This window comes from Salvelinus sp. IW2-2015, linkage group LG31 (assembly GCF_002910315.2).
Source record: "Salvelinus sp. IW2-2015 linkage group LG31, ASM291031v2, whole genome shotgun sequence".
Classification (NCBI taxonomy): domain Eukaryota; kingdom Metazoa; phylum Chordata; class Actinopteri; order Salmoniformes; family Salmonidae; genus Salvelinus; species Salvelinus sp. IW2-2015.
The window spans coordinates 31912567-31926873 of NC_036870.1; the positions used below are offsets into that span (position 1 = coordinate 31912567).

A 14307-nucleotide genomic window follows, 5' to 3' on the forward strand; every position below is an offset into this window, starting at 1 on the left:
CTCAATTATATATAAATCATTGATACTACTAGGTAGACARGTCAACTTCACCTTGTTTATTCACACAGTTATTGCATTTACATTTTAAGGTCATTCTGGAATTAAACTGGGATTCGTGTAGAGACCATTGACATACAAAAGACCCAATGGCAATCAATCTGGCCTAAAAAAAAAAGATGTAATGCTGTTATATATGGAATGAACATTGGAAAGTGAATGAACTAACAGGGCACACACAAAACATAACCAATTGTAATTGCAAACTTGCTACATTTGAACAGCAGTATAAAGATCCCTGGAACTACTTCTATTGATGGTACGCCCACTTTTGCGCTTGATCCTACAGTGTTCAGAATAGCGTGTATAATTTATGTGCCTTTTCCACTACCGCGCAACTGTGTTTGTTCCTGTGAGTGAAACACAAAATCAGCACAGGGGAAATGTCGAGAGTTTACATCGGAAGATTGAGCTATCGAGCAAGGGAAAAGGACGTTGAGAAGTTCTTCAAGGGCTATGGGAAGATACTTGAAGTTGACCTGAAAAACGGGTAACAAAATGAACGCCGCTCTCGTGTCGTTGTTCTGTGGTAGCTAACGCTAGCTTACCGCGTTGAGTTCGTGGCCTAGTCCTAGTAGCTAGGCCCAGGCGTGTTGAAGCGCAGTTTATTGACAATTATCGTACATTGTTTGAGTTTGGCAACCTGATTGACGTATTATTTATTTGTATGGGTTATAACTTAAAGATATTTGCTAGACAACCAAAGTTTGTTAGCTAATTTCGGTTAACGAGTTAGCTAACGTTAGCTACCTACTAACGTTAGTAACGTTACCTAGCTAACGTTAGCGCCTAATTGCTTTGAGTACGAGACGCTTCCTATTTCAAAAATAAAAATAATAAAGGTAGTTACATGTTTATAGCTAAAATCATAATTCGATAACGTTAGCAGGCACCTTGAAATAAGTTTGGCATGCTAGCTATCTGCTAACGACGTTACGCTAGCTAATTTACCCCCATAGCTGGCGACGTGTACACTTTTTTTTCTTCTTCTGTAACTTAGCTTGCTGTACAGCCAAGATAATGGTGATATTTGGTATCTGGTGGATCAGATGAGACCCAATTTGCAAAGCCAGTTACTAGCACTAATATTACATGGGTTTCAAAACCAAATGCTGATTATTTCCACATGGCTAGTCAGTCTAACGTTAACTGTACGCAAAACTGCACCATGTTTGCAGATGGAATTTGGCTAGCACCCTGCATTGATTGCATACTCGGGCTCTCAAGTGGCGCAGCGGTCTAAGGCACTGCAGTCCCTGGTTCGAATCCAGGCTGAATCACACCCGGCCGTGATTGGGAGTCCCATAGGGATGCGCAATTGGCCCAGCATCGTCTGGATTTGGCCGGGGTAGGTCGTCATTGTAAATAAGAATTTGTTCTTAACTGACATGCCTAGTTAAATATAATGGGGCCTATTGGTATAATTAGTAGGCTGACGCTTATATACCTTTCAAAATATTTTCCCTAATGTTATTAGCCTACCTCTTTCTCTATTGTTGCTTCCTTCCTCACTTTCAACTGTTAAATTAAATGTATCACATCTGGCTGTGATTGGTAGTCCCATAGGGCGGCGCACTATTGGCCCAGCGTCGTCCGGGTTTGGCCAGGGTAGACCTTCATTGTAAATAAGAATTTGTTCTTAACTGACATGCCTAGTTAAATATAATGGGGCCTATTGGTATAATTAGTAGGCTGACGCTTATATACCTTTCAAAATATTTTCCCTAATGTTATTAGCCTACCTCTTTCTCTATTGTTGCTTCCTTCCTCACTTTCAACTGTTAAATTAAATGTATCACATCTGGCTGTGATTGGTAGTCCCATAGGGCGGCGCACTATTGGCCCAGCGTCGTCCGGGTTTGGCCAGGGTAGACCTTCATTGTAAATAAGAATTTGTTCCTAACTGTCTTGTCTAATCATATTATTTCACCGTTATTTATCCCGGGAAAAGGGAGTGGTTTTGGGTGGTAAATCTCAGTAACCCGGTTCCCACCCTTCAACCCTAGTACACATAGGCAGGACTGCAAAGTATCACAACTATGGCAGCAGCATAGCCATTTATTGTGACGGTGATAAGTTAATGTTTCCATACAGCCGGTACACCTTAGCTAATGTAAAGCAACGGCAGCAATTTTTCAACTAACCTTTTCATGCTGATTACTACAGAGGGGAAAGTAAGCCGTACCGGAGAAATAAATAGTGGGGATATGACCTACTGGTAAAATGTTAGCATATCACAATAATTAAAACACCATTGCCGAAAATTTACTGACTTAAACATGTGGAAATACCCTCCAAAATACGCTGTGGTTCGACGATAACAGTAACGTTTTGCCATGGCAGATACTTTTGTATGTATAGTGTTTGTGGACACGACATCAAATTTGTAGATTCTGATTTTTTTCAGCCACACCTGTTGCTGACGGGTGAAAAAAAACAAAAAACGGACACACAGCCATGCAATCTCCATAACCTAACATTGGCAGTAGAATAGCCTTACTGAAGAGCTCAGTGACTTTGAACATGGCACCGTCATAGGATGCCACCTTTCCAACAAGTCAGTTCGTCAAATTTGTGCCCTGTTAGAGCTGCACCGGTCATCTGCTGTTATTGTCAAGTGGAAATGTCTAGGAGCAACAATGGCTCAACCGCAAAGTGGTAGGCCACACAAGCTCACAGAACGGGATCGCCGAGTGCTGAAGGGCGTAAAAATCGTCTGTCCTTGGTTGCAACACTCACTAGAGTTCCAAACTGCATCTGGAAGCAAYGTCAGCACAAGAACCGTTCGTCGGGGGCTTAATGAAATGGGTTTCCAGCTGCACACAATCCTAAAATAACCAAATGCAATGCCAAGCGTCGGCTGGAGTGGTGTAAAGCTTGCTGAAATTGGACTCCCTGCTGCAGCGACCACAGAACATCAGTGTTTATCTCGCTGTCCGTGTTACTGAAGCTGCAACATAATTACAGCCATATCTGACTGAAAAGTTATGTTACCCGAAATCCCTCCTTTTTTTAGGAAAAATATTCCCTTTAAACCCTTGCTCTCTTTACGTGGCATTGCATTACATACATGTGTCACGTGAAGCGAGCAAGGGTTGAGACCTATTCGCATGGGACTAGTATTACTAGAGTACGTTGGTTATGTACACTATTGTTCAAAGGTTTGGGGTCACTTCGAAATGTCCTTGTTTTTGAAAGAGAAACACTTTTCCCCCTCCCCCTTAAAATAACATCAAATTGATCAGAAATGCAGTGTAGACGTTGTTAATGTTGTAAATTACTATTGTAGCTGGAAACGGCTGTTTACTGGAATATCTACATAGGCGTACAGAGGCCCATTATCAGCAACCATCACTCCTGTGTTCCAATGGCACTTTGTGTTAGCTAATCCAAGTTTATAATTTAGAAGGCTAATTGATCATTAGAAAACCCTTTTTCAATTATGTTAGCACAGCTGAAAACTGTTCTGATTTTAAAGAAGCAATAAAACTGGCCTTTATACTAGTTGAGTATCTGGAGCATCAGCATTTGTGGGTTCGATTACAGGTTCAAAATGACCAGATACAAAAAACTTTCTTCTGAAACTCGTCAGTCTATTCTTGTTCTGAGAAATGAAGGCTATTCCATGCGAGAAATTGCCAAGAAACTGATGATCTCGTAAAACGCTGTGTACTACGCCCTTCACAGAACAGCGCAAACTGTCTCTAACCAGAATAGAAAGAGGAGTGGGAGGCCCCGGTGCACAACTGAGCAAGAGGACAAGTTCATTAGTGTCTAGTTTGAGAAACAGACGCCTCACAAGTCCTCAACTGRCAGCTTCATTAAATATTACCCACAAAACACCAGTCTCAACGTCAACAGTGAAGAGGTGACTCCAGGATGCTGGCCTAGGCAGAGTTGCAAAGAAAAATACATCTCAGACTGGCCAATAAAATATTAAGATGGGCTTAAAAGAACAGACACTGGACAGAGGAAGATTGGAAAAAAGTGCTATGGACAGACAAATCTAAGTTTGATGTGTTTGGATCACAAAGAAGAATATTCGTATGATGCAGAAAGATGCTGGATGAGTGCTTGACGCCATCTGTCAAGCATGGTGGAGGCATTGTGATGGTCTGGGGGTGCTTTTGTGGTGGTAAAGTGGGAGATTTGTATAAGGGATCTTGAACAARGAAGGCTCACTCCAWTTTGCAACACCATGCCATACCCTGTGGACAGCACTTMATTGGAGCCAATTTCCTCCTACAACAGGACAATCACTCAAAGCAAAGCTCCAAGCTATGCAAGAACTATTTAGCGAAGAAGCAGTCAGCTGGTATTCTGTCTATAATGGAGTGGCCAGTACAGTCACCGGATCTCAACCCTATTGAGCTGTTGTGGGAGCAGCTTGACCGTATGGTATATAAGAAGTGCCAATCCAACTTGTGGGAGGTGCTTCAGGAAGCATGGAGTGAAATCTCTCGATTACCTCAACAAATTAAAAACTAGAATGCCAAAGGTCTGCAAGGCTGTATTTGCTGCAAATTGATTATTTTTACGACGAAAAATTTGAACACTTATTTAAAATATATATAACATTGTCAACGTTTTGACTATATTTCCTATTCAATTTGCAACTCTTCATGTATGTTTTCATGGAAGTGACCACAACCTTTTGAACGGTAGTGTATTTATTACCCCAGAATGTCCATTATTCCAGAGAACAGTTTAGACGCGATTTGTTTTTTTCCCCGAACTGCCCCCTGTAATTAAATTTATATATATATATATATACACAAATTTGACTTATGACAGAAGCCTGGAGGTGTGAGGATACAGATTCAACATGTCCAAGGGCCACACTGAACTCCAGCTTGGTTTCTGAACCATCTTTCCTATAGTGGCGACGTAATACATAGAAACAAAAGCATTCCTGGGCTACGTTGTAGGCCATTTATTTATATATACATACATACAGGTGAAGTCGGAAGTTTACATACACCTTAGCCAAATACATTTCAACTCAGTTTTTCACAATTCCTGACATTTAATCCTAGTAAAAATTCCCTGTCTTAGGTCAGTTAGGATCACCACTTTATTTTAAGAATGTGAAATGTCAGAATAATAGTAGAGARAATGATTTCTTTCAGCTTTTTATTTCTTTCATCACATTCCCAAATGGGTCAGAAGTTTACATATACCCAATTTGGTAGTATTGCCTTTAAATTGTTTAACTTGGGTCAAATGTTTTGGGTAGCCTTCCACAAGCTTCCCACAATAAGTTGGGTGAATTTTGGCCCATTCCTCCTGACATAGCTGGTGTAACTGAGTCAGGTTTGTAGGCCTCCTTGCTCGCACACGCTTTTTCAGTTCTGCCCACAAATTCTCTAGGATTGAGGTCAGGGCTTTGTGATGGCCACTCCAATACCTTGGCTTTGTTGTCCTTAAGCCATTTTGCCACARCTTTGGAAGTATGCTTGGGGTCATTATCCATTTGGAAGACCCATTTGCGACCAAGCTTTAACTTCCTGACTGATGTCTTGAAATGTTGCTTCAATATATCCACATAATTTTAATTCCTCATGAAGCGATCTATTTTGTGAAGTGCACCAGTCCCTCCTGCAGCAAAGCAACTCCACAACATGATGCTGCCACCCCCGTGCTTCACGGTTAGGATGTTGTTCTTTGGCTTGCAAACCTCCCCCTTTTCCCTCCAAACATAACGATGGTCATTATGGTCAAAGTTATATTTGTTTCATCAGACCAGAGGACATTTCTCCAAAAAGTACGAGCTTTGTCCCCATGTGCAGTTGCAAACCGTATTCTGGCTTTTTTATGSYGGTTTTGGAGCAGTGGCTTCTTCCTTGCTGAGCGGCCTTTCAGGTTATGTTGATATAGGACTCGTTTTACTGTGGATATAGATACTTTTGTACCTGTTTCCTCCAGCATTTTCACAAGGTCCTTTGCTGTTGTTCTGGGATTGATTTGCACTTTTCACACCAAAGTACGTTCATCTCTAGGAGACAGAACGMGTCTCCTTCCTGAGCTGTATGACGGCTTCGTGGTCCCATGGGGTTTATACTTGCGTACTGTTGTTTGTACAGATGAACGTGGTACCTTCAGTCTTTTGKAAATTGCWMCCAAGRATGAACTAGRCTTGTGGAGGTCTACCATTTTTGTTTCTGAGGTCTTGGCTGATTTCTTTTGATTTTCCCATGATGTCAAGCAGAGGCACTGAGTTTGAAGGTAGGCCTTGAAATACATCCACAGGTACACTTCCAATTGACTCAAATKATGTCAATTAGCCAATCAGAAGCTTCTAAAGCCATGACATAATTTTCTGGAATTGTCCAAGCTGTTTAAAGCCACAGTCAACTTAGTGTATGTAAACTTCCGGCCCACTGGAATTGTGATTAAGTGAAACAATCTGTCTGTAAACAATTGTTGGAAAAATTACTTGTCATGTGCAAAGTAGATGTCTTAACCGACTTGCCAAAACTATAGTTTACCAAGAAATTAGTGGAGTGGTTGAAAAATGACTTTTAATTGACTCCAACCTAACTGTATTTAAACTTCCAACTATGTGTCTATGTATATGCGTGTGTGTGTATATATATATATATTGTTTTCTTGCGCAAACCTAGATCAACACCTGTCATACTCAGACATTTCTCTTAAAACACAGGGATGCCAACTGTCACGGGGCTAGTATTGGAGTTTGCCCCAAAAAAACAGTAGGTTATTCTGGCTGGGATTGTTACACTCCTGCCATGTAAAAATTACTGACGTCGCAGACTCGGAAGGGACTAAAATTACAGATGTTTTGTGCACACAATTACATTACCCGACCTCCCATTGTAAAACTAATCCCGTCTGAATAGGTGCYGACCTAATTCACATCAATAAATTGGTTTTAAACAAACTCTGAACACCGTAACACACGTGACAGCAAAATGGATGCAGAGGACGTGACAAACTCGAGAAATGGGAAATGTTTACTGGTTGCTCAGGAGGTAAATGGAAAGTCAGATGTGTGGAATAATTATGAGTAGATATGGAAAATACAGGAGATCAAGAAAAATAAGGTAAGGAGCAAGCACTGTGTACATATTGTGTGCCAAACAGGTGCTGTATAAACAACACTAAAGTATAAATGTACCAGAGGGTCTAACATTTATTTTATATATATATATGAAGCCTTTATTACAGCAAAGACTTAAAAACAGTAACATTCGTTCATGAATGCAATTTTCGAAATGAAACCGTTTTTATTTATTGTATAAGCTAATTATTCAAGGCTCGCTTTAATTTCAAACTAAAATGCTTGATTGCAATTCAAATCGTGAATGACTCTTTTTATGCTGTGTGATGACGTGAATGATTGATACAGTATCCTATAGATGTATTGAAATGTAGGCCTAAGTAAGCTACGCTATTAAGACTAAAAACAGCATGTGCTCCTGGGGCCTACACATCGATGGTGGTTATACAAGGCTGCTATACTAAGCCTACCAGTGATAAATGGCGTTACGTATGATCATAATAATAGCAAGTAGATCAAGAAAATGTAGCATTATTATGTCATTTTCCAGACAATTTGGAACCGCGTTAAAGAACACTAAGTCAATAATACCGCAGAGGCTGTTCCTAACACAAAGAAGTCTAATGCCTTTATTTACTACAGCAACGCAAAAAAATATATATATGGCTGAATATGTGAAATTGTTTATTTGACATGTCGTTGCGTGAGGCTTAGTGCTCACGGAATCAGTAGGCTTAATTAAACAAACACTGAAGCAGGATCTTATTTCTGTAGATGTATTGATTTATAAAAGCCAGGCACATTTTAACAGGCTATTGATTTTTACACTTCAGTTGGTTTCCCCTCTTCTCACTTTTCTTAGACCATAAGGCAAGGGCTGTTTTCTCGTCTCCTCATTCTGCTGCTACCTCCACTGCATTGTTCTCAACACCAATATCGTGGTTAACTTTGCTATTGTGCACATAGGAATATGGTCTAGGAAAAGGCGCCAATTCAACAGCGCACTGAAGTGTTTCAGAACCGTGGCCAGCGACCACTATACATCGAGGGGAAAAAGTGCATTTGATAGAAAATATTTTTTATTGGTGTTGCACCACTTGTTCTTATGTAATATAACCATATACAATTTCAGCAGCACATGTCTTAGACTGGACTGGGCCACCCCCCCACGGCCTCCACAATGGATCAGTCCACTCAGTGTGAATCAGACGGGTGTCTTGTACACCATGAGAGTTTGAAAAAGAGAAGAAGAAAAAATTTGTCTGCTCAACTAAAGAAAAATCTCGGTCAACCAAATGGGTCAGCCCTAGTTTATGCCACCTTAAAAGGTAATGCATTTTTAAAAGTTAAAATGAATAGGGATTCTATGATTAATCATATTTCACCAAAGAGCTCCTGTACTGGGAAGAAATATAATCTACTTAAAWAWWWWTTTTTTWWACATTTCACCTCTGCTTAATTCTCAACTTGGAACTTGCCAGTCTTCTCAACTCCCATCGCTAGTTGCAGGTGGAACGTTGGAATTGGGAAAATGTTCTGTTTATTAAATCAAATCAACGCTTCTGTGTGTGAGCGATTACAAAATGTTACTTTGTGATTTTATGAAAAGGATCACGTACATTTGGGTCTGGCAGTAGATTTAGTCAAATAATTGGATCCCAAATCTGTACCATGTCTCTGGCCTAACATGCTTTGTCTCCTCTGTGCAAAGGTATGGGTTTGTTGAATTTGATGACCCCCGCGATGCAGATGATGCTGTGTATGACCTGAATGGGAAAGACCTGTGTGGGGAGAGGGTTATTGTGGAACACACAAAGGGGCCGCGGCGGGACGGCAGCTACGGCTCAGGAGGAGGAGGAGGAGGAGGCGGCGGTGGAGGAGGAGGAGGAGGGGGAGGAGGAGGTGGAGGTGGACGAAGTAAGTTTACAATGCAGTGGTATTTTAACATTATTTGATATGTGATTGAGGAGACCAACATGGCAGTGTATGTAGGATAGGAGACTACTGCATAACATCTCAAGTTTGTCCTTGGTGGTTGTAGTTCATATAATTGTGTTCCGCTCTTATCCAGAGTGACTTAGTCAGTGCATTCAACTTAATGTAGTTGGTCAAGACGACCACATATCTTAGTTAATAAAACAACTACTTTGTGTTTCAACTATTTGTTAATGCTGCCTGTGACGATGTGTCCACCACATGTCTGTTTTTTTACCTTAATTTACCAGGTGGTTTTATGTTTAATCCGAGTACCCTTTGTTCAAATGTTTGTTGCTTTCTTGGGGATAGTAGTGATGGTAACTTGTCAGTAGAAATTGTACCATATTGGTATCCATGGTCACAGCTGGCTCTAYTCACTCCACACTGATTCCATCCCTTTTTATGATTGATTAATTGCACCGCAAGTTGTTTTTCTGTGACTTTTTTTAAGAGCACATATTTAACTTATTTGTTGTAGTTTGTGGCTACCAGGGTTCTGTTCTAAATCCGGCCTATTAGGTCATTCCTAGTCTAAATTAGCATACACATCGCATGCTCGCAGATACCATAGACTTCCAGGCATTGCGCTAACACTAGTTAGCATTGGCTTGCAAAAGTACCTCTAACTTCTGTCATGMTAGACACAGACATGAAAAATTGTATTAATGAGTTAAWATGACTCTGGGGAATTAGATAAAGGGCGGCATTGCCAAAATCATAAAGTATCCTTTTTTTTWAAGACGACACCAGTATTGTATTGCAGACGTAGTCACATCACGGACGAGCTAGTACTACTGAATTAAACCCTTTATGGTACTTAACAGTAATTGTTTGAATAATGGGTGTAGAGAACAGATTTTATATTTGAGTTGATGATGGAATTAAAATGACATGAACCACAACCACCAAATGACATGTCGTTATCTTGGGAACCCGTGTGCTTGATTTGAAACTGCAACAAATGCACTCGTATTCATTCAAATTGTCAGGGGGTATCTAGCTTGAGAATCACTACTATTTTGAATATTTGCCGATAAATTATCTGTGAATTTTGACTAGAATAAATTAACTAGCTAATTTGAGTAATTTGAGAATCGTGTAATCTGCTGTTTTTAATTCAGGATTCTTTTATTTTGTTTATTTAAATGAATGTTGAATAATAAAGGTAAAGATTTAACAAAGAACCTCCAATGTTTTAATTGAAAGAGTCCTTTGCTGACTGCCTGCCCCTATTGCTGGCCTGGCCATGGTGTCCCCTTTCCAACCAAGAGTGTGGTTTGACCATTCTGGGCCCCTGGGCAGACCAAAAAAGGGAGCCAATGTGAATGAAGACCGCTTGTCCCATTAGTCCCAGGCCGGGTGGTGAGGATACCATTGGGTTAGGAACAGATGTGGGTTGAGCTCTTATAGATGCCTGAAACAAATGTGAAATGTCTATATTTAGATGTGCTAGTTAACTTAAACATTAGTGTCACCGTAAGTACTGTTTTCAGTCAGTTTTTATGTCGTTTAAAAAAAAAAAAAAATCTTAGCTTTTCATTTATTTATTTATTTTAAAGTTTATGTAGAGTTTTGTATTCAGTTCTACCCAAGCGTGAATCGTCAGTTTTAATGATTTAGTAGTTTAGATGCTGTTGAAGATGAGGAATAGGTTGTCAGAGTTCCTGATGGAAATGTGCAGTTTTCTAGGTTAATTAATGTAGCCTACACACAGGATTGATTTCCTTTTGTTTTTTTTGGTTAGCTTGTTTTTGTCTTTACTTTCCCCGCCTGTTATCTATTTTAATTTCTCCCAGATTTTTATGTGGCCATTGTTTACATAATGTAGCTTGGAAGATTAGTGTTGAGGCTGTCCTCTCGGTGTGTCCCCTGCCCTAATTGCTGCTGCTCTATCCTTGTTACCTTGAAGGCGGGGGCGGGTATGGGCGTGGTGGCAGAGACAGATATGGCCCACCAGCAAGGACAGACTATCGGCTGATCGTTGAGAACTTGTCCAGTCGCTGCAGCTGGCAGGACCTGAAGGTATGGTGGTGACGGGTTATTCAGCAATGATTACTCTCTTTTTCTTCCTTATGATTTCTGCATCCTATGTTAATGTTTTGGAGAGAAACATGCTATCCTTATTACATGTRCATTTACTCATAAGACCCCGTGGTTTTACAATAGCGGAGGTGCATAAAGATGGCGGTCCCCGTGCACTTACCACACATGCCTCGTTTACTGTGTTCTCCCTATCGTACTGCTCTCCGTGATGCTTGTTTTTGTATGTTCATTGTCACACACATGATCCCAAGATGGCGGCAATTTGGAAAACATGAAACAACAGTAGATTGTAGACGTTTTACCATGTCGTGAGACGTATTTTTAAAAAAGAGAAGGAGAAAAAAAACTCTGTGGGTAGTGCTTAAACGATGACGTCATATCTGAAATCCGCCATCTTTGTGCACCTTCGTCATTGAATAAATGCMCATAATTGTCATGCTTGAACTAACTTTAGATGGCGCCGCATAAATCWGATATTTCCAGCAGTTCTCAAAATACATATATAACACGAAACGTGTATATAATGTATACCATATTAAATTACCTATATTTATTAATATCTTTGGTTTGCTGGCCAAATCCCAACCCTTTCCCTTCCTTCACCAGGACTACATGAGGCAGGCGGGTGAGGTGACGTATGCTGACACCAATAAAGGGCGCAGGAACGAGGGRGTGATAGAGTTCAGGCTGTACTCTGACATGAAGAGAGCCCTGGAGAAGCTGGACGGCACAGAGGTGAACGGCAGGAAGATCCGGCTGATTGAGGACCGCCCCGGGGCCAAGCGCAGCAAGCGCTCTTACTCTCGCAGCCGCTCCAGGTAAATAACAATACTGATTTAGCTACAAGTCTCATAGTTATTTTTGATGCAAGGGGTGATCAGTCTGATCAGTGACTAAAGCTAAGGCTGAATTCACAATTCTGTTATTTTTTTTGCCACTAATTGGTCGTTTTGACCAATCGGATCTGTTACCCATAATTGTTCAAAATATCAGAATTGGCTGCCTGTGTAAACGGAGCCTAATTGGTTGTGTCCAACACGGAGTAGGCCTTCTAGAAGAGGATGGGATTTCCGCTGTATATGAGACTGATCTGCAAATCATAACGAGTAGTTATTCGATGGACCATCTTTAATCAGCGACTGAGCAAAATGCATGCATTAAAACAAAGGACTAGTTTTTTCAGTTGCCCCCCCCCCCGCCCGCCCTCAATGCATTGCTTTTCCCATCAGTTCACAATTTTAAGGTTCACACTTCCGTTTGACTGCACTTCACCCTAACCCCTCAAGCATCTTTCATGCACATGGCTTACCTTTTTAACTTACGTTCACCATCCTCTGTCTCCAGGTCTCGCTCCAGGAGCCGTAGGTCCCGTAAGAGCCGCAGCCGCAGTGASAGCAGCAGTCGCTCCCGCTCCAGGTGAGTCCCAGAGCGCAGGCCACGTTTAACTCATGGGTGACCCCTGACCTCTTTAATGTGTCCCAAATAGAACCATGTTCTCTATGCAGTGCACTACTTTTAACTGGGGCTTAGGTTAAAATCAGTGCACTATATAGGGAATAGGGTGCCATTTATTACTATCTACTTCTGCCCTTATCTACTGTGACTGTACTTAGTCGTTTTCTGAGGGACATCTGTATCACTCATATCTCAAGTCACACTGTGTAGTAAATGTCCACTTACCCAGAGCTCTTGACTCCAATATGGACTTTCCCCCCCCCCCCCTTTTTTTTTCTTGCTACCCAGATGTCCTAACAGATGTCATGACCAGCTATTGCTAGGGGTGTTGGCCATTTTTACATTGCCGTAGTTCAATTACATTTTAGTTGACTGGTTGTCTGTCTGCTCCTTCCTGTTCCCCAGGGGTGCTGCCTCCCGCTCACGTAGTCGCTCCCACAGCAAGAAGGACAAGGACAAGACCAAGGGCCGCAGAGAGGAGGAGCGCACCAACGGTGCCCACAAGGCCAAGGATGTGGGCCGCAGTAAGAGCCGCAGTAAGAGCCGCAGTAAGAGCCGCAGTAAGAGCCGGAGTAAGAGCCGGAGTAAGAGCAAAAAGAGCAGCAAGAAAGACGGGAAGAAGAGCAGGAAGGATGAGTCCAGGTCTCGTTCCCGCTCTCGCTCTAGGTCAGCAGCCAAGGATCGCTCCAGGAAGTCAGGCTCCAAGAGCCGTGAGCCGGCCAAGAGCGACAACGAGGGAGCTGCAGCCGAGAAGGGGGCTCCCCGCTCTCGCTCCCATACGCCCACTGAATCCAAACCTAAATCCAAGTCAAAGTCCAAATCTCCATCTCCCTCCCCGGCCAAAGCCCGCTCCCGTTCCCCCTCCGTCTCCCGCTCAGAGTCCCGCTCCAAATCTCGCTCCGCATCTCGTTCTCGCTCCCGTTCTCGATCACAGTCCTGACAGCTAGGATACCAACATCGCCCATCCCATTGTTTTTTCCCCCTCCGTTCTTCTCATCCCTGCACCCCCCCCCCCCCCACTTCATTTTTTGTCACATTTCTTTTAGTATTTTTGATAAATGGTTGAATGAAAAAACCCAGGCACTCACGCTCAAGGTGTCTTCCCCATTCTTTTAAGATACAGTGCTTGTCGGTCATTCTGTATTCTTTTTCCCATAGTGTGTCTCTTAATTGAGGTGTTTGTAAAAATATGAAAATGTGTGACTTAAGTTGGAGGGTATTTGCTTGGATTAGATTTTTTGTAATTTGAAATTTTAGTTACAAGTGCTGTAGTAAGTGTGTTAACCTTTTATGACATACTTAAGCATACCGAGCTGTCAATGTGGCAGGATGAGGGTTGTTTTTGTCGGTTTGTATCGTTCCATTTTGTGGAAAATCCTTTTACCACTTTTAAAAAATAAATCCTGATTCTCAAATGGAGTTGTCTTTTGGTTTTAAAATAAGTTGGTGCATGCTGATCAAATTGGTGCAGTCTGGGTGCTGAGACTAGTACTGTTGGAACCAACCTCTCTGTCCAGGGTGGTGATGTGTTCCTCCACTCAGCATATGACACCGTGGGACCAGAGAAACTCTACACCACCTATAGGGGCAACAAGAATGTTTTTTATAGAGTACCACAGTATGAGTCATAATACCATAACACCTGCGGTCAAACATGGAAATGGTTCCAATTTTTGTTACTTCCACCATTCATTTTTCCCATAGGAGTTATTAGAAACACTTAAAATAAGGTCTGTGTTTCATGTAGGCTTAAC

At 41.6% G+C, this 14307-nt stretch overlaps 1 protein-coding gene across 2 annotated transcripts; it reads left to right on the forward strand.

Annotated features, from left to right (window-relative positions):
* Positions 1–325: 325 nt before the first annotated feature.
* LOC111956226 (serine/arginine-rich splicing factor 6) lies at positions 326–13972 on the forward strand. Of its 2 annotated transcripts, none has more exons than XM_023976682.3 (6): positions 326–547; positions 8790–8995; positions 10965–11077; positions 11705–11916; positions 12443–12514; positions 12959–13972. In XM_023976682.3, the coding sequence occupies exons 1-6, from the start codon at positions 441–443 to the stop codon at positions 13491–13493; spliced, it is 1245 nt and encodes a 414-aa protein (XP_023832450.2). In that variant the 5' UTR covers positions 326–440; the 3' UTR covers positions 13494–13972. The 2 variants fall into 2 exon arrangements, with proteins under 2 accessions (XP_023832450.2, XP_070292454.1); XM_070436353.1 differs by lacking the exon at positions 326–547 and adding an exon at positions 1153–1405.
* Positions 13973–14307: the final 335 nt, after the last annotated feature.